Source organism: Herpailurus yagouaroundi, unplaced genomic scaffold (assembly GCF_014898765.1).
Source record: "Herpailurus yagouaroundi ecotype Mexico unplaced genomic scaffold, PumYag 77, whole genome shotgun sequence".
Lineage (NCBI taxonomy): Eukaryota > Metazoa > Chordata > Mammalia > Carnivora > Felidae > Herpailurus > Herpailurus yagouaroundi.
This window is the reverse complement of record NW_024412388.1, coordinates 43,683,710-43,707,496: the sequence shown is the minus strand read 5'-3', so window position 1 is coordinate 43,707,496 and position 23,787 is coordinate 43,683,710. Positions and strand designations below refer to the sequence as shown.

General features: G+C 43.1%; 2 protein-coding genes across 7 annotated transcripts in view; one reads left to right on the top strand and one right to left on the bottom strand.

Annotated features, from left to right (window-relative positions):
- DIO1 (iodothyronine deiodinase 1) overlaps nt 1–6,350 on the bottom strand; it is a 38,981-nt gene extending 32,631 nt beyond the window's left edge. Inside the window, exons 1-3 of one of the 5 annotated variants that reach the window (XM_040470320.1) lie at nt 6,132–6,350; nt 4,758–4,938; nt 1,533–1,654 (exon numbers count right to left, since the gene is read on the bottom strand). In XM_040470320.1, coding sequence (XP_040326254.1) covers nt 1,533–1,616 — 84 coding nt within the window. In that variant the 5' untranslated portion in view covers nt 1,617–1,654; nt 4,758–4,938; nt 6,132–6,350. The other 4 variants (XM_040470323.1, XM_040470321.1, XM_040470319.1 and 1 more) reach the window with 4 other exon arrangements.
- Nucleotides 6,351–6,536: 186 nt separating this feature from the next.
- YIPF1 (Yip1 domain family member 1) overlaps nt 6,537–23,787 on the top strand; it is a 37,307-nt gene continuing 20,056 nt past the window's right edge. The window contains exons 1-7 of one of the 2 annotated variants that reach the window (XM_040470318.1): nt 6,539–6,665; nt 6,951–7,022; nt 7,629–7,708; nt 12,310–12,473; nt 15,594–15,674; nt 15,892–15,979; nt 22,271–22,387. In XM_040470318.1, coding sequence (XP_040326252.1) covers nt 7,678–7,708; nt 12,310–12,473; nt 15,594–15,674; nt 15,892–15,979; nt 22,271–22,387 — 481 coding nt within the window. In that variant the 5' untranslated portion in view covers nt 6,539–6,665; nt 6,951–7,022; nt 7,629–7,677. Of the gene's footprint in view, nt 6,666–6,950; nt 7,023–7,628; nt 7,709–12,309; nt 12,474–15,593; nt 15,675–15,891; nt 15,980–22,270; nt 22,388–23,787 lie in introns of both variants that reach the window. The other variant, XM_040470317.1, reaches the window with a different exon arrangement.

Here is a 23,787-nt window from a genome sequence, read left to right as displayed (position 1 = left end):
GAAAGTGACTGAATTTCATGTTCTGTTAAATTAATATTTAAACATGAGGGTAAAATAAATTTGAGATATTATGAGGCACGTATAGCCATTGGAAGGTTTGCCACAGAGACACATCTTGAAAACATTATTACAGGAAACTCTTCAGCAAGAAGAGAAACGAGTCCAGGAAAATGCCATGGGCTAAGGAAAATAAGAATGAGTGAGTTTGTCTGTAAAGTTTATCATTTTCTAAATGAGCAAGTGTCAGAATAGACAACAGAACAAGTACCAGAATGTATATAATAACAATACAGAAACAAAACTCTAGAGAATGTGCTGGGGTATTTTCTTGTTCATTGGATAGTATGCATGACTTTAATAAGCTTCTAGAAAAAAATGAGTTAGAAGCAACAAAATAAAATGGATGTATCACTTTGAATTAGCAAGGAAAAAAATTAACCTAGCTAATGAAAGATAGTAAGGAATATGAAGAGGGCTTGGAAGTAATTAATGTGCAAAAAGATGACTGAAGTGTCTAAATATAGAAAATAATCGCATTTAATGTAAATGACTTAGAAGCACTTCTGGAATGGAAGGAAGGGTAAGGATCTTGGAAAATCCACTCCTTTATAAAGGTGATGAGAACAATGGCAAAAATGGTCAAAATCAACTTTTTTTTCAGTTGGGCGTCCAACTCTTGATTTTGCCTTAGGTCATGATCTCATAGTTGTGAGATCGAGCCCCGGTGTGGGACTCCATGCTGGCAGTGCAGAGCCTGCTTGGGATATTCTTTCTCTTTCTCCCACAATCCCTCTCTCCCTCAAAATAAATGAATAAATAAACATTTTTTAAAAAGAACAGACACAACAGAGATTTTAAAAATAAAATGAGATTTGAACTACGCGTCAGTATATTAAAAACCTTAGATGACATGTACCTTTCTGACAAATATCAAGATACTGAAGTTGGTAAAAAGGAACAGAAATTTGAAAAGATCAATGTCCATTAAAAATTGAAACTCTAACCCCTAACATCTTTCCCACCAAAGTAATCCTAGCCTCACATCACTTTACAAAAGAGTTTAGCCAAACTTTCAAGGGATTGATAATACTTGCCTTGCACAAGATTTCCAGGAAATAGCAAAAGAGAGAATGCCTCTCAGTTCATTTTATGAAGCTATATAACCTTAATTTGAAAGCTGGATAAAGACTGTACAAGAAAAGTATAGGTCCATTTCACTTATGGACATAGATCTAAAAATTCCTGGAATTCTCAGCAACATTAGCTAATGAAATGCAACAGAATCCAAGCGGTTTGCCACTTGTGTTCAACGGTTCCCAAGACCACCCTCTGGTTCAATTACAGTTAAAAGGATACAGTTGAAAAGATACTACAGTGAAAGGATACAGATTAAAATCAGCACAGAAAAGGGACACAGGGCAGGATGTAGGAGAGACCAAGAGAAAGCCCCCAACTGTCCTCACTCAGTGAGGTTTACAGACATTGCTTAATTCTCCCAGTAGAAATGGGTGGCAAAATGGAGAAACACTCACCCAGCATGATGTCCAAGGCTTTTGACGGTTGATCATACTGGCATGACTGACACTTTCTTGTGGCTGACCTTCAGTCTCCAACATCTCCAGAGGTCAAACTGATACTATAAGGCCCAAGGTATCTACCAGAATCACATTGTTAGTATACATTATCTGGTGTGGCCCAAAGCCTCAGGTAAATAAGGACTCTCTTAATGGCAGGATATTCCAAGGGCTTAGAAGAGATCTTCCAGTAGCCAGGCAATAGACAAACTTTCATTTGAAATGTGCAGGATTTAGACAACTCAGACCTGCTGAGTTAATCTTTTACTGCATAGCATCTTAATGGACTAAAGTAGAAAGATCATGTGATTCCTCATTAAACGTAGAAAAGACATCTGATACAGTTCAGCATCGACTTAAAAAAATTTTTTTTAAAGATTAATTTGATATCTGCAAAGCCAAGATACTAACCTTCTGTCAATTTTTGTTCAAAGGCGAGTGGGGGTTATATAAATAAGACAGCATAGTTGCAGGTAGTTGCCAGGTAGGGTGGGAATCATGGTGGTGGCCCTACACAGCTGAGGTTTGGAAAACTCGTGGCTCCCTGTGGGCTTTGCAGAGAGATCTGGGTCTGAGCCTAAAGCTCAACCACTGGTTGTCTCAGGAAACAAGAAAAAAAAAAGCATGCATACATCTGTAAGTTTGTCATCAATTTTACAGATATAAAGGATGTGAAGTAAAAAATTTACAAATGACAATAAAATATAAGATATTCCTTATTGCAGATTCCATCTAGCCAATTAGTTTTCATAGGATGCTTTCATTGCTTTTTGGCAAATACTTTTCTTCAGTCCACCTATGTTTGCAATTGAGAAATAAGATAGTTTGGACATGAGTGTTAATAATACTTTTCTTTAGGTGAAGGAGGAAGGTGAAAGTGAAAAAATAAACACATATGTCAAAATTTGACTTGTTTGTTCATGATGTTGTTTTTGAATACTCAAAGAATACTGCCTCAATTTTTTGTGTTATTCACAATATTACTACTACAGATACAACATGTATTTTTATAGTTAACCTGCACTTTAACGTTTTCTCCATCACTTTCTTAAATCTAGACCAGGGGCTGGTACATTGTGGTAAATTATGGCCAAATCTGGCCCTCTGCCTATTTTTATAAATAAAGCTTTTTGGAATACAGCCTGCCACTCATTTATACTTTTGCCTATGTCTACTTTTGTGCTACAACAGCAGATTTGACTAGTTGCAACAGACTCTGCTGAAATACACTTACTATTCTGGACTTTCTAGAAAAAGATTGCCAGCCCTGGTCTAGACAATTAACATCACAGTAAATCAATCCCAGACATGTAGCTTTTGCCTATTTCTGTGATGTAATTAATTTCACCACTGCTCATTTTAAGCTACCAATGTGACATCACTGAAGAGATTGGGAAGAGATTATCAGAAGCACACTGTATGTATAAGATAGATACAGCTTCAGGAGAATAGATAATGGTAAAATGTAGAGAAATACTTAGAAAGCAGTGTTTTGAACATTATTACCTCTGTTGTTAAAATAATTTATTGTTCATATAATTTCTTTCTTTCTTTCTTTCTTCATTTTTTTTCAACGTTTATTTATTTTGGGGACAGAGAGAGACAGAGCATGAACGGGGGAGGGGCAGAGAGAGGGAGACACAGAATCGGAAACAGGCTCCAGGCTCCCAGCCATGAGCCCAGAGCCCGACGCAGGGCTCGAACTCACTGGACCGCGAGATCGTGACCTGGCTGAAGTCGGACGCTTAACCGACTGCACCACCTAGGCGCCCCTAATTTCTTTAATTGTAAGCTTATATAATTTAACTTTAATAATGGCTGGATTTAATAACTGGCTCCTGAGAATAACAGGATTCCTGAGAATTTAGCAACCAGCTCTCATGAACTGGTCCGAGAATGCTCCAGCACACCACTGGCCCGATCTGCACCCAGCTGTATGACCAAAGCCGAATCACTTAACCTCTCTATCAGACAGGGCATGCAATAGAATGCAGGCTAAGCCATGCTTCTCCACTTTGTCTCCCACGTACTGCTAACTACCGAGTATCTGGGACTAGCCCACTCAGTTTACAAAGTCTTTGAAATCTGCTATTTCGTCTTTTAAAATGTTTGCAGTTGGTTTACAAATTTTTATGATCAAATTTTGGTAGGGGGAGGGGGACACTTATATGAGTCTTGTGTCCTGTTTGTTGCAGGATGGCTCTGGCCTACCCTGAGCAAGGGCCAGCGGCCTATTTCAGGTCTCCCTTGCCCACACGGTGGCTTCAAACAATCTTAGCCCTTAACACCGGGCGCATTAAAAAAGGACAAGAGGGCTGTGTGTTAGGAAATCCAAAAGAAAAAGATTAAAGCAGTCCTAGGGTCAGGGTGAGATGCTCCCACAGTGCCAGCAGCCCTTTCCTTGTGATGGGTGTTGCTCACAGGGGTGGTGGAGATGCTTTCTGGAACATGGCTCACCTATGTGGTCACCAGCAAAAAGCCAGGGGACTAAGTCAGGATCACATGCAGCATCTAACCAGAGTGTCCCCTTTACCCCCCTCATCCCTGTCCATCAGAGCAAGATGCTCCTCAGCTTTCCTTCCCCCTTCATGCTTCCCTCATTCTATCTGGTGTGGGAGGGTGGGATGGGTTCCATCTCTCACTGGTTCATTCCCCTTCAGAGCAGTAGAGGTGGAATTAGCATCAGCGGCTGAACTCATCTACTTTATCGTACTTGGGCAGACAAGTTAAGGACATCTGAACATTTGAGCTCAGTTTTTTACCCTTGACACCAATAGTCCACATTTCAGACTAGATAATTCTTTGTTATGAAGGGCTATCCTGTGCCCTGTAGGATGTTTAGAAGTATGAGGGCCAGGAGCACTCCAGTAGCACCCCACAAGTTATAACAATCAAAAATGACTTTAGACATTGCCAAATACCCTCGGAGCAAAATATCCTACAGCTGAGAATCACTGTTTTAAACCAGTAATCTTTGATTCTTATCTCAGTTTGAGCCAAAACTTTTATATCATTATAACTAATAAACCGATATAACCTTTATTTCTGTTTCTAAGAGAAGAAATATATAGCCTAGCTGTTATCACCTCCCCCCAACACACACATTGACCACCAGCAATGGAACTGTTGCCATCTGACTGCTGAGTAGTCCAGTTCTAAAATTCCAACCTGAGGGCTGCTTACCGGGGCCACTCGCGGTACCAGTGTGCCTTAGTGTAGGTTCCTCATATGAGTACTTCACTGGCAAGTGTGAGTCCAAGAACCGGGAGTGACGGACAGGGGTTATAAAGCAGGAAAGGAAGGAGTGCCGTTGCAAGGATGCATTATCAAATTGGCCACTTCCTGAGGCACTTGCTGCTCGATCCTACAAGAGAGTTAGAAAGCTATATGAAATATCTGAAGAGTCTTTCTGAGGAGAAAAAGAGAGAAGCATCAGTTGCTGACCCCATCGGTCAAAAACGTGTCCATGAGACATCAACCACTCCCCACCCCGGCCCTTCTGGGCTGTTCCTGTCCTGGTGCTGACCAGTTCCAACAGCCCCAGGACCCCATGGGATCAGGACACAAGCCATGAGGCAGGTGAGAACGCTGAGGCATGGGCCTGAGGTGAAGCCCACTTAGGTTCTACTTGCTGGAGTGGAGTGAGATACATGGTGGTGAAATAAGTAGCAGATGAGGCCAGGAGGATCTGAAATGGGGCATGAGGTGTTTAATATACTTGCCCACCTGAATTTGTGCATTGCGATTCATTCCTGATACCTATTCGACCAAAGTACCCTTCTCATATTCTAAGCCTCAGCTTTTTCTTTATAAAATGAGGATAATCACCTCAAGCTTGCAGGATTGTTTTGAGAATTAGAGATCCTGCATGTATAAAGCCTGATCAGGATGTCAGCTCAACAAATACACTAAGTGTAAGTGTGAATGAGTGAGTGTGTGTGTGTGTGTGTGTGTGTGTGTGTGTGTATGTGAGTCAGATGTAAAGTCTTTCCAATTGACCACAGGGGTCCAGTGTGGTGAGGCCGAAGTCACCCTTTGTGTGAGCCGCGAATTATGCTTATGCCGCTCAGACAGCCAGAACTTGCTCACTCTACAGTTAACCTTTAGTGAGCAACTACTGCGTGCCCGGCCCTGGCGACCCAGACACCAGAAAATTCCTGATCATTGCGCTCTAAGTGGTCACAGGCTGGTAAAGATGGGCAGAAAACAGCAATCGCAGTGGTAGAAGCGAGCCCTGGAGACCAGGGGAGGTCAAGAAGTCCTTGAGCGGTGGTGGAGCAAGGCAGGCTTTTTCTGCAAGGAGAAAATGTACCAAAACCTGGAAAGCTGTGTAGGCGTTAACCAGGCCAAGACGGAAGGCAGGGCGAAACGATTCTCACCAGGTTCGCTGGTGCACCCCCGCCATCGTTTACTGGGACCCCGTCGAGTGCCGGGTGGCGGTCAGTGCAGTGGAGGACAGAAGGGTGCGTGAGAAAGGCCTACTGCTCCCCACCCCCCGCCCCTACCCGGGGCAGAGGGAGGCGGGTGCGGGAGTGAAGGAACAAATACCACACTCACGGGGGACGGCGGCCACTAGAACAGACGTCATCCTGCGCTCGCTCACTCGTTCACAACTCAGAAAGGATTGGACTCATCCACTCCCTTACCGCTTCATTAAATTTTTAGCCAAAAAAGGTTGATGACTTTTGGTCTCTCGACGACCGTTCTTCGTTACATTATTTTATATTTCAATAAGAATAGAGGTATAAACAAACAATAAAAAGACCCCACAAGCTAGAGAATTCTTTGTGCCTCCCCTTCTCCTCCCCCCCGCTCCACGCCCACCACCGCTCCGGGCTGCGCCTGTCTCTTTAAGAACCCGAGCCTCCGCCTCGCAGGGGCGGGGCTAGGAGCCGGCTCTGGAGGCCGTGGCTGCCCAGTCTCAGAAGCAACGCTTCGGTCTCTTTAAGGAGGAGGGGCTCTGCCCGGAGGAGGTGGAGAAGTTCCGCCCCCCGGATCTCCGGCTTCCGGCAACTCGGCTGGACCTGAACCTGCCTGGTACTACTGAGGTTGGAGTCTCCCCGCGACCAGCTGGACGCCGAGCCCCTCGAGGTGAGGCGGCCGGGACTGCGGGGAGAGCCCGGGACGCGAGAGGCCCGCTATCTCCTGCCCGCCGGGCCGCTTCGGCCCAGATCCTCCCCCTACAACCCTGCCTTTGCTTTTTGGGCAGCTCTTGCCCAGGCCTGCCGGGGCTTAGGGTATCCTAGGCTGCAGGGTCGCCGTCACTCCAACGCCTACTAATTGCTCGGCCGTGCACTAAGCGCCTTACACTCACTGTCTCATTTAATGGCCCCCCAGCACCGTGCGAGTAGGTACCATTATGAACCCATTTTACAGATGAGAAAACTGAGGCCCCGAGGAGCCTGCAGTCATACAGCGAGGACAAGCAGAATCGGGAATCAAACCCAGGTCTGTTTGACCCCCACAGCCTGTGCCCTTAACCACTGGCTAGGCTGAACTGTCTTTGCTCTTGACTGCCCTCATAGCCACCTCTCAAAGTCCAGCCTCCCCTTCCTCACCCTTACATTTCCAGGCTGCACCTGGTCCTTAAACACCCACAGAGTGAGTGAGATTGGATGGAACCTTTGGACCCCTTAGGGTTAGTTTCTTTGTATCTGTTGCTAAGTGGTTATCTTTATACAGACCTGTCTCACCCTACCAAAGAAGGAGGCAAGGAAAATAGTACCATTTCTTTTTTTTTTTTTTTTTTAATTTTTTTTTTCAACGTTTATTTATTTTTGCGACAGAGAGAGACAGAGCATGAACGGGGGAGGGGCAGAGAGAGAGGGAGACACAGAATTGGAAACAGGCTCCAGGCTCTGAGCCATCAGCCCAGAGCCTGACGCGGGGCTCGAACTCACAGACTGCGAGATCGTGACCTGGCTGAAGTCGGACGCTTAACCGACTGCGCCACCCAGGCGCCCCAAATAGTACCATTTCTAATGCTGAAACAAGATTTGTTTGCGTATATTTTATTCTGGTATCTTATGAAGTTTATTTATTTTTCCTTTTTAGACCTCTGCAAAATTTCTTCTTAATAATTGGGAGAAGACCCGCTGGCTGGATGGCAGCTGTAGGTGATTTGCAGTTTGAAGGTACATCCGTTGGGGGCCCACCTTTTATGATCAGTGTTTCCACAGTCACAGCAATGGGTTCTCATTGATATACTGGCATATATATTTATGAAGATTATTTCAAGCATCTTGGTACAAGTATGTTGGCCACATCCAGGTTTTTCTGTTTGTCCACATCAGTTGTTCTTTTTGCCGAATAGCCCTTCAGATTGGTAACGTCATTTTTTTAAAGATGTTTTTTAAGTTTATTTATTTATTTTTGAGAGAGAGAGAGAGAGAGAACACAAGCAGGGGAGGGGCAGAGAGAGAGAGGGAGACACAGAATCTGAAGCAGGCTCCAGGCTCTGAGTTGTCCGCACAGCCCAGTGTGGGGCTTGAACCCACTAACCATGAGATCATGACCTAAGCCGAAGTCCAGCACTTAACTGACTGAGCCACCCCAGGTGTCCCCAGATTGGTAACGTCATTAATTTAATACTGTGATTACAAAATAGCTATAGAGTTACTGCCTTAGTTCAACAAATATTTACTGAACATCTACTTTGTGCTTAGAACTTACTAGATGCAGGAGATAAAAAGATAAAGGAGGAGTTTTTTTCCTCTGCTGGAGTAGATAAAAGTGTAAAAAGCTAATTATGATGAAATGTGATCAGGTCATTCCTTCACTGAATCAATAAGTATCTCATGAATGTGACTATGAGCCAGGCAGTTGTTCCAGTTATCAGGGACAGAGGAGTGACAGTTCACTCCCTAATGTAGCTTTCAGTCTGTTGAGGGAGACATTAATTTGATAAATGATCACTTACATATATATCCACAGACTATGAAAATGTTGGAGGAACAGTTCATCACTCACAGCCTAGAACCTAACCTAGACTAGGGACTGACGAATGCTTATTTGTCTTATAAACACTTGCACAGCACTTACTATACGTCAGGCCCTAGTTTATGTGCTTTCCAAATATTAGCTCATCTAATCTTCATGTTAACTTTGTGAAATATTTATTCTCCCTGTTTTACCAGTGAGGAAACCGAGGCAGAGAAAAATGAAGTAATTTGCCTAAGGCCACATAACAAGTGGTAAAGCAGGGTTTGAACCCAGGCAGCCTGGCTTCACAGCCAGTGCTATCTCACTGCTATCTGAGGAAGAGAGAAGATGTTTAAAGAGAAACCACCTCCTCAGCAAATACTGTCAACTCCATCTTCAACGTACATTCAGCATCTGACCACCTCTCCTCACTACTACCTCTCCCTCACCATGCTCAAGGTCACCATCACCTCTCATATGAATTATAGCCCTCACCTTCCTTCTAGTCTTCCTGCTTCCTCCGTGGCCCCCTTACAGTCTGTATTTTGCAACGAGTGGTCCTTTAAAACTAAGTCAGATCATGTCATTCTTTCAGAACCTTCCAATGGCTCCCATCTCACTAGGTATGAAAGCCAGAGCCTTTTCTGTGTTTGGAGGCCGTACATGATCCTGCCCTCCACTCCCTCTGATCTCTCCTGCTACTCTTGTCCTTTCTGTCTCTGCCCTACCCACATGGGCCTGTCACTGTCCCTCCTAGACACCAAGTACACTCACAGCTTAGGGCTTTTGTGCTATTTGGGAATTTTTTCTCCAGATAGCCACATAGCTTGCTCCCTCACTCTGTTCAAATCTCACTTCGTTCGAGAGGCCCTCTTTGGCCATCCTTTCTGAGTACAGTGTAGGAAAGTACAATGTCGAGAACAGCATATGCAGAGTACCCAAGGGGGGAGGAAGTTTGTTTGACTTTTTTCCCAGGTAATTGAAAGAAAGCTAATGTGCAGAGCACAGATGGTTCAGGGTTGGCGGTGTTGGGGTGGGGGGGGGGGAGATGAACACAAGGTGAGGTTAGAGAGGAGGCAGGTGCCAAATCACAGAGGACATTGCAGACCTTGTTAAGGACTTTGCTCTTTAGAACAGAATGTAGGATGCTATGGGGGTCATGGAAGGCTTTCCTGAGGAAGACGGGAGTTCAGGTGAGAAAGTGGAGATTGGGACTCGTCAGGTGGAAGACATTGTGTCAGGAAAGGATCAGAGGCCACACATAGCATAGGATATGCCAGCACGTAAAAGTAGAGAAGATGATAGTGGAAATGAAGAACATGCCAGTCTTGTCCTCAGGGAGCTGTGATGGACACCGGTAACTCATATGGAGCAGAATGTGTGGTCAAGTGATCCTGTGAGAGGTACACACATGCTGCATTCCAATCAAACCATGCTACCTGCTGTTTCTCAGATAGGGGACACATCTTCCATCTTCTGGTTTTTGCTCGTCCCATGCCCTTTGTGCGCGATGCCATCCCCGCCACATCTGACCATCCTTCTCATGTGGCATCTTCAAGAAGCCTTTCCTAAGCCTGTCAAATAGACAAGTTATCATCCTCCTTTGAACATCTTTGGCCTTTGTACTTCTTTTTTTTTTTTTTTTTTAATGCTTATTTATTTTTTAGAGAGAGTAAGACAGAGCGTGAGCAGGGGAAGGGCAGAGAGAGAGAGGGAGACACAGAATCTGAAGCAGGCTCCAGGCTCCAAGCTGTCAGCACAGAGCCTGACGCGGGGCTTGAACTCACGAACCACGAGATGATGACCTGAGCCGAAGTTAGACATTCAACTGACTGAGCCATCCAGGTGCCCCTGGCCATTGTACTTCTAAAGTGATCCTCTGTTCCTCCTTCTGCCTGCTGAACTACTGCTTTTTAAATATGAGACTTGGGGCACCTGGGTGGCTCATTCGGTTAAGTGTCTGACTTCAGCTCAGGTCATGATCTCGCGGTCTGTGAGTTCGAGCCCCCCGTCAGGCTCTGTGCTGACAGCTCGGATTCTGGAGCCTGCTTCGGATTCTGTGTCCCCCTCTCTGCCCCTCCCCCACTCACACTCTGTCTCTCTCTCAAAAAATGAATAAACATTAAAAAAAAATTTTAAATATGAGAAAAGTGTATCTTCCTCTGTCTGATTCCCTCAGTTGTGATCATCTTTTTAAATATATATATTAAATATATATATATATATTAACGTTTATTCATTTTTGAGAGACAGCGCGCAAGAAGGGGTGGGGCAGAGAGAGAGGGAGGCACAGAATCCAAAGCAGACTCCAGGCTCTGAGTTGTCAGCACAGAGCCCGACACGGGGCACAAACTCATGAACCGTGAGATCATGACCTGAGCTGAAGTTAGACACTTAACTGACTGAGACCCCCAGGCACCCCGTGATCATCTTTTTAAATGTTAGTGTCCTGTTCCATCAATAAATGATAGCTATGACAATATTTATTATTATATCATATCATCCTCAAAATCTCTCCGTAAGATAGGTGTTACCTACGTTTTATTTATTTTTATTTTTAAAATTTATTTATTTATTTTTGAAAGAGAGAGAGAGCGCAAGTGAGGGAGGGACAGTGAGAGAGGGAGAGAGAGAGAATTGCAAGCAGGCTCAACACTGCCTGCCCAGAGCCTGATATGGGGCTTGAACTCACTAATGGTGAGATCATGACGTGAGCCGAAATCAAGAGTCGGATACTTAACCGACTGAGCCACCCAGGTGCCCCAATTACCTACATTTTAGAAACAGAGACTCAGAGATATAGTGTTATTTGCCCAAGGTCATAGAGCATTAGTCTTAACTAACCCTTTGACCTGGTAATTGCACTGATAGGTGTTCAGAGATAATAACTCAAAAGCTTTTTCTTTGCAGACACTCCTTACAAGTGTTATTTTTATAATGAAAAGTTGGAAACACCATAAACATCCAACTTACAGTCTCTCTCTCCTATTCCCTCCACCTCCCAGCTGATGAAATATTACGTAGTTATGAAAATGGTTATTATGAAGACTGATATAAAATGAAAAAATCATTTTTCTATAATCTCCAGTTGACAGGGCAGGATACAAAATGTATAAAAATTGTATAGTATCACATCAGTACTTGGCACATTGTAGGCATGCAGTAAATATATGTTCAGTGAATGAATGATCATCACTGGCATGAATCTTAGAGAGTTAGTATACGGAGAAAAGGAAACATATCAAAAATTATTAGTGTTTGCCTTGATGTGGTAGGACTGAGAGTGATTTTTATTCTATGCTTTCTACTTTCATTTTTGACCCTATATTCCCTATAGTGATTACATTGGACTTCTTGGAAAAAATAACTTCCATTAAAATTTTTTGAACTTGAATCAAAGAAGACAGGTATAGATTGGGTACTTGCGGTGGGCCAGCCACTCTGCTAAGGACTTTACTTAGGTAACATTCCTGACTTTCCCCCAATTCTCTAAAGTAGATGTTATTTTCCCCATTGTGTAGATGAGAATACTGAGGCATGCAGAGGTTGAGTTACTTACTCAGGCTCTTACAGTTAGTAAGTAGGTGAGCCAGGACTAAAATCCAGGTCTGACTCCAAATTCTATTGTCTTTGTAACCCCTTTTCTAAGTCAGCCTGATGTCTAGATGAGGTTTTTTTTCAGAGCCTTTTGCCATTTATATCAAATAGGGTCTATAGCAAAGCTGGGGTTGAAACAGCTTGTTTTTAGATTAAAAGTATAGCATTTCCAATGTGGGTAAGGTCTTTGATGCCCTCGTGCTCTAATTGCTTTCAGAATTTGGTAATGTGGCCGCTACTGCAGCAGAAAACCCAGGTGCCACCACGATAAGTATCGAGGGTCCTGGTGAAAGCCCGACGCATCAAGCAGGACTCCCAAGAGGCTCCGGGGGAGAAGAGGATGATGAGTTGCTGGGAAACGATGACTCTGACAAAACTGAGGTTCGAACTTGTCTTTGATTTGTCCTTTTAATTTTTTTAAAAGCTTCTTCATGCATTTATTCACTGTCTCCCGTGTGCCACGAAGAGTACCAGGCAGTGGCGGCCCAAAGGTGGATCACACATGGCCTCTGCCTCGGGGGGAGACAGACCGGCACGCAGGCCATTGTTACCCACAGGGAGCGTGCTGGTGGAGGGGACACCGGGGTTGTGGGGGCAGAGCGGGGGCATTGTGCAGGTAGTGACACTTGAACTGAGTCCTGGCACAAGGGTAGGAGGTGGCCAAGGGAAGAAGGCAGGGAAGGGTGATCTAGGCAAAGGGAACCGTTTCAGCAAAGCCAAAGCGGCACGAAAGAACGTGGCACACACAGCATGTTTCCCTTCTTCACGTACATTAGAGCAAAATACAGGTGAAGACAGGAGGTGAGGCTACACGGCTCGGCAAGGACTCAACCAAATGAGTAGGAATTGTGCTCTGAAAGCTATCGGGAGCTACTGAAAGATTTTAGATGATATTTAGCCAGAGAGTTTAAAGATAAAGGTATGGTGGCCTTGTGGGGTAAAAACTGGAAGGAGCAGAGGCCAGTGGGAGACCGTGGCAGTGGTCTGGGCTAGAAGCCCGAACCACAGCCGGACACAGGTGGTTAGGGGGTGGGCTCAGTTGGGCTTTGTGGAGAAGGGGTGAGGGATAGAGAGCAAAGATTTTATCGAGACTTCTAGGTTTCTGCATCTGGTTGGACAGTGAATAGCAGGTGGCTGTTTTTGGTCACAAAGATTTATCTCCACGTGCACTGGTAGTGTGTTCCAGAAAAATAGTATTTCTATCCATATTTTATAAATGCAGTCATGACTGTGATGCCCTAGAGGAGCACCCAGTTTACAGCATTGAGTTCACAGACTCATTAAGTAGCAGAGCTCTAGGGTGCCAAGTGATCTTTCTGGAACTCCGTGAGCTATCACAATAAGCACCGAAGCTTGTGCTAAATTAAATACCCATATATGCTAGACACTGTGGCGAGAGCTTAGACTGGGAGCCTAACTTTGAATCCTGGCCAGGCAGTAGTAACAGCTATGTGGTCTTGAGTAAGGTACTTGAACTTCCCTAAGACCGGGTTTCCTCATCTGAAATATAAGAAAATAATGTGTTGACTATCGCCATCATTATCTTGACAATAGCTAATGTTTATTCCATGTTTCATAGCTGCCAGACACCATTTAAAGTTCCTTACTTGGATCATCTCATTTAACCCTCAAAACAACTCTGTATACCAGGAACTATTCTTATCCTTATTTTACAAAGGAGAAATGTGAGGCGCAAAGTTTAAATAAGCTGCCCTGGAACACACAATTAGTTAGCGTGCTCCAGAGCGCTAGAACCAATAGGATGTGTATATATAGAGAAAGAGGTTTATTTTTAAAAATTGTTTCACGTGATTGTGGATGCTTGGCGAGTCCAAAATCTGCTGGAAGTGGCTGGCAGACTGAGACCCAGGAAGGAATTGGAGTTTGAGGCCAAAGGCATTCTGCTGTAGATCCAGGAAGAGCTGGTGTTGCAGATGAAGGCCAAAGGCAGTCTGTTGGAGCAGTCCCTCTTGCTCAGGGAGGTCGGCCTTTTGTTCTATTTGGGCCTTCACCTGATTGGCTGCGGCCCAGCCACATTATGGAGGGCAATCTGCTTTACTCAGAAAGCCACAAATTAAAAAAAAAAAAAATTTCTTAACGTGTATTTATTTTTGAGAGTCAGAGAGAGACTGAACACCAGCAGGGGAGGGGCAGAGAGAGAGAGAGGGAGACACAGAATCCGAAGCAGGCTCCAGGCTTTGGGCTGTCAGCACAGAGCCCAACATGGGGCTCGAACCCACAAACCATGAGATAATAATCTGAGCCGAAGTTGGACCCTTAGCTGACGGTGCTACCCAGGTGCCCCGAAAGCCTACCAATTTAAATGTTAAGGCTTATCCAAAAATACCCTCACAGAAACATCCAGAGTAATGTTTGACCTAGATAAGTTGACACACGAAATTAACCATCACACTGAGCAACAGCGGGTGTCAAAAGTTTGAGAAATGTATGAGGGGGGAGAAAAATCTTAAAATTGAAAACATTCTATCCATCATCTTAATTTGTCTGGGAATTGGGAAGAAGTTACCAATATTCTATGATAGGCACTGAATCCCTTGTCCTAGCTTATAGAACATGGGTCTCTGGAGTTCAATATCTTCTAATGCTAGAGTTCGAAAGAACCTTCAGTCTCCTGTATGTCACCTTCCCTCCCAAGATACTAATGCTGTCTGTGGTAGGTGGGAAAGACAGCACTTGGATACCCCCTTCTGGAGGCTATTTGTTACCGTGTAAAGCAGCATTGCCACTATTAGACAACTTTAATTGTGGAGAAATTCTCCTTTCAATGGACAAAAAAAAAAACCTGCCCCTTGTCCTGCAAAGCTCCAGCTAGTCCATCCGTACCTTTCACTGTATGAATCCTTATGAAATATCTGAAGTGGCAGTCGTAGTTCCCAGCAAGGGGTCTGCGTTCTGTTGTCAAATAGCTGCGCTGTTGGGATAGATGAGCCCCGTGTGTGCTGCTCATAAATTGGAGTTTTGTGAGGGTTTTTTTGTCAGAGGAGTATATTTTAAGTTTTCAGCATGTTAGAGTGAATCAGTGTATCAGATTTTTGAGAGTTGAGGTGGGGATAGTGGTAAGAATCTTGAGGAGGTAGGGGAGTAGAAGATCTGACACTGACTGCCTTCTGTGTGTATATGTTTGTGTGTGTAAAAATGCGTATATGTGTTATTGTACCTGATACATATTATATATAATCGATCTAATCCTTCCTATAATCCTATGAAGTGGATCTTGTTGGCTGTAATTTTTGGAGAACAAAGTCTAGTGATTTGACAAAGTCTCCCCCTGGTGGAGGGACCAGGAATTGAAACCTTTTGGTCTGACTTCAAAACAGACGCTTGTTTTCTATCAGGCTGAGTTGGGCAAGGCTGTTCATGAATGCAAAAGAGCTTGGTCTCTGATGCATCTTGATTTTCCATTAGATTAGCCCCCTGTCTGCATCGCTGATATAAGGACATTACTTCTGTATTCATTATGTTTTATTTCACCTCTGACAGTTACTTGCTGGCCAGAAGAAAAGCTCCCCCTTCTGGACATTTGAATACTATCAAACATTCTTTGACGTAGACACTTACCAGGTTTGTAAACCCGTTTCACCTTTCCTTTTACACGTAGTGGAGACTTGTGTCTTTTGTGGTTAAACAATCACATGATGCGAACGCCTTTATGACTGGCTATGGTCTTACAAAAATAAAGGATCATTCGCATTTGAAAATATCATCATGAAAGCTGTAAGAAATCTTCACGAAAGCTGTAAGAAATCTTCAGGAGACTTACTGCTATGTTGTTTTCCAGGTCTTTGACAGAATAAAGGGGTCCCTTTTGCCAATACCAGGAAAAAACTTTGTGAGGTTATATATCCGCAGCAATCCAGATCTTTACGGTATGTGTAGAGCTGTTTGGATTCTTTACCACGTACCAGTTGAATTCAGGTGCGCGTGAGTGTTGCCTGAAAGGTTGGAGAAATGCACTGTTGGTGGGGCATGCAACATTTCACTCAACTCTTCTGGACATCAGTGACAGCCTTTACAAATAATTTTGGGGAAAATGCAATTCTGTGTTATATGAATGCTGTGATTACAAGTAATGGGCATGTCCTTTGAACGTCTTCAAATGACACTGCAAACCTGAGACGAATTAAGTCACTTTGTCCAAAAGGAGATTGTTGATTTTAACTTGAGAGGATCTGAGGGTGGGGATCAGTGTGGAGAAGGTGCTCTCCTACTTACTCATTGCTGTGCTGAGTCCCAGCTCTGCCCTCAGATGAGCTGGCTCCCCTGAATTCAGTCAGCAGCACTGGAAGTCTGTAAGAGGGATGGGCCAGGGGGTGACTGCCATTCCTGACCTCCATGCTGTCTGAGGAGAGGTCAGAGGCCCAGCTGGTACTCCTGAAGGGAGAGGGCTCCTGTAGCCGTGGCCTTCTGTGTTTGAAAGGAGAAGCGAGCCAGCAGTTCTGGGTGCTTCCTTTGTGCAGATGCGCTACGAAGGACTGGACGTGGGCACGTGTAATTCTTGCAGCCACCTTGGGGGTAGGTATTCTTCTCCCCCTTTCTCAAACAAGGAAGCTGACTCTCAGTGAGGCTCAGTGATGTGTATGCTCGATCCTGAATAAGCATTAGAGTAATATGTTACATATTTTGTACATATGTTGATCATAAGAGGAGAAGGAATTCATGAGGGTCTATTGTGTGCTGATGACTGCATACACTTTAATTCTTTCAACAAGACTCTATATTAAGTGTGGTTAGCCCTCTTTTCCTTGTGAGGAAACCAGGGCCGAGAGTTGTCAAACTGAAAAAGCAAGAGCCAGAACTAGTTTGATGTTACGTGAAGCCCATACTCTGTTCGCCTGGTGGTTTTAAGCTACAGAACCTTTTCATCAGCTGGCATGGAGGTCCAATAGTTGGAACCAGTGAAAGTGGAACCACTGTGGGGGAGGCTGGGGAGAGGGTCCCTTCTCTATAGCTCCTCTATCTGGCAGCACTTAAAGTTCCATCCAGATGTCGGCGGAATGCCCGGAGCGCCAGGGAGCGCCATGTGCAAAGCACTGCCTTGGCCCATGCCTCGAGTCTAAATGTTGCCAAGGCAGTTTCTCCTCCTCGCTCTCTTGTTTATTCTTCTAGCCTGAGATCTTGAGAGACAGGCTATGTGTCTGAGTGATTTATGTCATCAGTGCCTGGTGGAGGCCTGGCACAGAGTAAGCACGCAAACAATTTTTGAGCACCTTATTGCGTGCTACAGGCTGAGGATGCAAAGATAAAGTCAGTCTCCACTGCCAGGAAGAAAGAAATGATAGAACTAACATGTTCCGAGTGCCTCACAAGTGCCAAGAGCTCAGCACTTTGTCACTGTTTTATAGTTTTATATCCCACACCCCGAGGTAGGCTTACCTCACAAAAGAGAAAATGGAAGTTTGGGGAGGATGGCTTGCCCATAGTCACAGAGTTAGCATGGAAATGACACTAGCAAATGTACGCAGTGCTTATTATGTGGCCCCGTTATTGGGGAAGAACCTATATTAACTCACTTAATCCTCATAACAACCCGAACTTTATGAGGTAGTTACTATTATTATCCCCGTTGTATGAATAAGGACACCGAGTTACTCAGATGTAATGCATTGTGCCTAAGATCGTATAGCTGAGCACAGTTTTCAAATCAGCACCATAGCTCATAATCCATATTCTTTATTACTCTGTTATGCTGCCTCTCCTGATAAGACCAGGATTTGAACCCAAAGTTTGCTTCTTTCCGCAACACTGTTAGCCTCGTGAGCTCACAGACATGGTTAAAGAAAAAAAAGAGGTACTATATAGGTAAAGTGTTTGATAGTGGAGAGGACTGGGCCTTGTGGGGGAGATTGGAGGAAGGTGGTCGGGGAAAAGATGACAGAAGTGCCAGTCTGCAGAATCAGAGGGTGAGACTGATGAATTTGATTGCATTTAAACTAAAATACAAAATTACTGGGGGAGCCTGAGTGATTCAGTTGGTTAAGTGTCTGACTCTTGATTTCAGCTCAGGTCACGATCTTATGATTTGTGGAATCGAGCCCTGCTTCAGGCTCTGCACTGACAGTGTGGAGAGAGAATCTTCCTTGGGATTCTCTGTCTCCCTCTCTCTTTGCGCCTCTCCCGCTGGTGGGCACGTTCTCTCTTTCTGTCTCTCTCAAAATAAATAAATAAACTTTTTTTTTAACTACAAATTTTTTTAATGTTTATTTATGAGGGAGAGAGAGACATAGAGTGAGAGGGGAAGGGCAGAGAGAGAAGGAGACACAGAATTTGAAGCAGGCTTCAGGCTCTGAGCTGTCAGCACAGAGCCCGACGTGGAGCTCGAACTCACGGACCGTGAGATCATGACCTGAGCCGAAGTCAGACGCTTAACTGACTGAGCCACTCACGTATCCCCTAAATAAATAAACTTTAAAAAAAGGAAAAAAAATTTTCTATACCACAAAATAAACATAAGCAAAGTAAATAAATAAGTAAATAAACTACAGACCGGAGATAATATTTGCAATTCTCATTAGCAACAAAGGATGAAAAGCAAGAATATCTTTAGAACTCCTACCATTTATTAGAATAAAACCAGTTGTAAGTTTTAGAGGAAAATGAGCAATTCACAGAAAAGGAAACCCAAATGGCTAACAAATATATGAAAAGATACTTAGCCCCACCTGTAGTCAAGGAAGTAAAAACAAGAGATTATATTATGCTCATTTTAGCAAACATACAAATTGACTTGTCTTCATTCGTTCATTCAATTAATTCAACAAGTGTTGAGCACTAAACTATTGCAGGCACTGGAGATATAGTAGTGAGAAAAACAAAAATCCTTGCTCTGAGGCAGTTTAGAATCTACTGAGCTTTATGATAAGTAAAATAAGTCAGATATATAGTATGCTAATGATAAATGCCAAGGTGAAAATTTTAAAGGACAGGAAATACTTGTGTAGGTGGGTGAATTTGAAATTTAAAAAAATTTTAAGAGGTGAATTTTGAGTAAAGGCCTGGAGGAATTGGGAGCAATTCATGTAGACATCTAAGGGGAAGGCATCTGAAGCAGTGAGCACAACAAACACAAAGGCCCTGAGGCAGGAATTTGCTTGGTATGCTCAGAGAACGGCAGAGACTAGTGTGACTGGTCCAGAGGGAAGAAGGGAGCCTAGGAGATGAGGACGGAGAGACAACATGGTGGGGTAAGTTGTGTAGCATCTTGGTCACAGTGAGGACTTCAGCTTTTACTTGAGTGAGAAGCCATTGGAGGGTTTGAGCAGAGGAATGACATACCCTTAAGTCAGATTTTCAGAAACATTGATACCAAGAGTTGTCAAGATTGTGCAGCAATGGGAACTAATATGTGTCTAGTGGGTATGTAAGTGGTGCACGAATGGGAGCCATTGGAACATTCTCGTGCCCTACAAATTGGCAGTTGCACTGTATGGTCTAAGAGAAACACACAAATATAAAAGAAGACATATAGAAGAATAGTATTCATTGTGGCAACAGTGCTTGTAATAGCAAATATTTGGAAACAAACAAAATATTCATCAGCAGGTGAAGAAATAAGTAAATTGTGGTGTATTCATACACAGAATGCTGTAGTTTTTAAGAATGAATGAGATCTATGAGCATCAATGTGGCTAACTGTCAGAATAAGGATAAATGAAGAAAGGCACGTTTTTGAAGGATGTGAGTAGTATGACCCCATTAGAAGGATTTGAAAAAGTAGCATGACGGGTACACCAGTGTTTGTTGTATCATTCTTTGTACTTTTCTGTATGTTAGAAATATTTTATAATATAACAATGCATAATACAAACTAAATTAAGACTCCTTCCCACCCCACCCCATAATAAGAGTAGAAATTGGCAGGAAAGAGGGAAAGAGAAGGTGTATAAAGCAACCTGGCAGGCCCTGGGATGAGTAGGTGGTTGTGTGTCTCTGGAATCCGAGCTTCCTGTTTGCCTTCGGGCACAGGACTCAGCGACTACATCTGTTGTGTGTCACTGTATCCCTCGCACCTGGCCCAGGGTCTAGAGAACAGTGGGTTCTTACAAATAACCTGCGCTGTCAGCACAGAGCCTGATGTGGAGCTCAGTTCCAGACCGTGAGATCATGACCTGAGCTGAAATCAAGAGTCGGTTGCTTCACCTATGGAGCCACCCAGGCACCCCCTCTGCTTTCTAGTTATAGGTTCTGTAATATTTTGGCCACTTGTGGTCATATGCTTGGATGGTCTCAGCCCATTGACAACACATGGTCACTTTTGTTCATTTTTTCAACAAAGCTTTTGGCAATTTTGTAATCATTAAACTGTAGGAAATTTTTTTTTTTTTTTGGCCTTGTCTGTTGCATCTTTTATATGGTTGGTATTCAGGATAATACAGTGAACTTGTCCTTGGTGGTAGCAGAGGGCTTGCAGGCTGATGAGTCAAGAGCAGTATGTGGAAAGCCAATAGTGGTGATTCTTTGGAGTATCCCAGTTGATTGCTTGGGCTCTCTTTCCCACCTTCAGGAGCCAGCTTGGCTTTGAGAAGTGCTAACCCATTTCTGCTAGTCATCTCCTGCGACACAGTAATTTTCTGAGTTTTGTGATACGTCACGGTGCCTGCAGTTATGCTAAAAGGTGTTGCAAAGTATTGGTGACATCGAAACATTAAATTCATACAATTTATTAGGAATATCTCAATTTAAAAATGTTCTTTGTTCTACTTTTGTAGTACTTTTTCTAGATAAGGAGAAGCAAGGGTGGTGTTCATGAATTCAAGTGAAATGGAGAAAGGGATTTGCAAAGCACAGTGTACTCATTCACTCAGTGGAATAGTTGATAATCACTGAAAGTAGAATAAGCTGATTTTTTAAAATGTTTATTTTTTTTTTCAGAAAGAGAAAAAGAGAGAGAGAGAGAGAGAGAGAGAGAGAGAGAGAGAGAGAGCGCGCATGAGCGGGGGAGGGGCCGAGAGCAAGGAAGACACAGAGTCTGAAGCAGGCTCCAGGCTCTGAGCTGTCAGCACAGAGCCCAACGTGGGGCTTGAACCCGTGAACCTCAAGATCATGACCTGAGCCCAAGTCGGACACTTAACCGACTGAGCCACCCAGGTGCCCCGTAGAATAAGTTGATTTTTATGAACAGCTATGGTAGAATCCCTAGGATATATTAAAGTGAAAATCGTAAAGTATGGAATAAGATATATATATATATATATATACACACACACACACACACACACACACACACACACACATACATAAAATTTACCATTTTACCTTTTAAAGTGTACAATTCATTGGCATTGAGTACATTCACAATTATTGTGAATCCACGTATCTTCTGGAAAGCTGTAAAGCAAGGCTAAATGGATATAGATATCTATCTATCTATATATCTACATGTTATCATTTATATAAACATGCACACACACAAAGTGTGTATTTGTTTATATGTATATAGAAATCTCTGGCAGGATTCACCAGAAACTGGTTATGGCTGCAAGCTCTGGGGAGAAAAAATGTATAGAGCCAGGGAACAGAGAGAGAAGGAATTTACTTTTCTCTATTTTAAAGGAATTTACTTTTCTCCTGCCTGCCTTTCGTTCTCTTTTGAACACTGAACTGTGTGCATGTATTGCTTTCTCATTAAAAAGAAAAGTCTTAAACACATTGCATGCACACATACAACCATGACAAACTGGTAGATTAAATGAATTCTTCCCTAAAGTGTTCTGCTTGCACTACTCTTCCGTTTAGACTGCAGAAGGACCTGTCTGATTTAAGTTATTTTTCTCTGGCATTCATTAACATTTGGCACTTAGATAAGGGAAGTAACCTTTGCTTCCTATATCCTGATGGTGAAGACTTAACAAAATGTCCATGAGTTTTTTGACATCCTCTAATAAAAGAAGCTATAAACAAATTAGTGTCTTTATTCAGCTAATTGTAGAAGGTATTTTGGCCTTTTCATTCCAGTCTCCCCTGTCTTTAGTGCACCTAATTGCTGAGTTGTGTGTTTGCCTTTTATAAAAGAAAATTCCCATTAGATGAATATTGATTGCATCTAAAATTCATTTTCCCATGCTTATATGAATAGGGCGAGGGAGATAACAAATTATTCTGTAAGAGTCTATAAGCTGGTGCTTCATTTTTTTGTCTGAATTTTCTGGTTTTCTTTGCAGGCCCCTTTTGGATATGTGCCACATTGGTCTTTGCCATAGCAATTAGTGGGAATCTTTCCAACTTCTTAATCCATCTGGGAGAGAAGACATACCATTATGTGCCCGAATTCCGAAAAGGTTGGTGAATAGCTTGACTCATTTGGAATGCTTTCAATTTGTTACCATGCGTTCCTTTTAGTGAGCTCTTGGGCCCCTGTCTCTAGGTGCTGCAGCCCCTGCTTTTTGTATTAAAGGTGCAAACACCCTTATCACCTCAGCATTTACCACCCATCTATGTAAATTGACATAGTCTTTTTTTATGATGGTAACATATACATAACTTAAAATTTACCATTTTACCTTTTAAAGTGTACAATTCATTGGCATTGAGTACATTCACAATTATTGTGAATCCACTATCTTCTGGAAAGCTGTAAAGCAAGGCCAAATAGCAATTGGAACTTATTCAAAGCAAAATGTGCAAAGTAAGTAAAAAGCAGTGTGCATGAAAGTCTCCATTGTAGCATTATTTGTATTACCCAGATGTTGGAAACAATAGGGGCATTGTTATTTAAGTCATGGTGACTCAACTAGCTGGGTCTGTAGCCACTAATTATGAAACACTTAGAACCATGTGGAAAACTGATAATCCAAAATTATGCCTTTGCTGTTAGCTACTCTGTTAGAGGGAAGTCTGCAAAGGTCAGGGTCTAGAAGGGAGAATGTAGAAATGAGTTTGTCCTAGCGATGGGCTTGTGGATGACATTGTTTTTAAAACTTTCTTTCTTGTGGCAGTCTTGGATAATTATACAAACCAACCAACCAACCAACCAACCAACCAACCAACCAACCAACAGCTTTTTAGGGACTTGTAGGTGACAGCCACCCCAAAATGAGGAAGTTTGGCTTTATAGGAGATTGATGTGTGCCACTTGCTCAGTTCTGTCCTCCTCGCCCCCCACCCTCCTGCCTGCCTGCTGTCCTGTGAGAGGCTATATACAGACTGTGTAAGGGCCCAGTCTCTGGAACCAGGCCACTGGCTTCAAGTTCCATTTCCATCACTCATTAGCTTCTACTTGTTGGGCAAGTTATTTCATCTCTCTTGACCTCGGATTCCTTATCAGTGAAATGGGAATAATAATACCTATGTTATAGGGCCATTGTAAGAATAAAGAGTTGGTGTTTGTAAAGAGGTTGGAATAGTGCCTTGTACAAAAAAGAGTTCATACACGTACACATATATGAGTGTATAGAGAGATACGTAGTTCCTTCCGTGTGTGTATGTGTCTCCGTGTATCCTTCCTTCTACCCTCCATGACCATTTTCATAGAGTCAGACCTGATTCATTTCCAGCCCCATTTGTCAAATGATCCTGGTTTGAGTTTAACTCAGTAAATGTTAATCATGAGATATAGACCCTGCCTTCAAGTTGTTCAATGGTTAAGTAAAGAAAGTCAGGTAAATGAATATTGCTGTAAATGGTATGTGTTAATTTCTATATCAGAGGTATGTGTAGGTATATTAACAGAAAAGAAGGA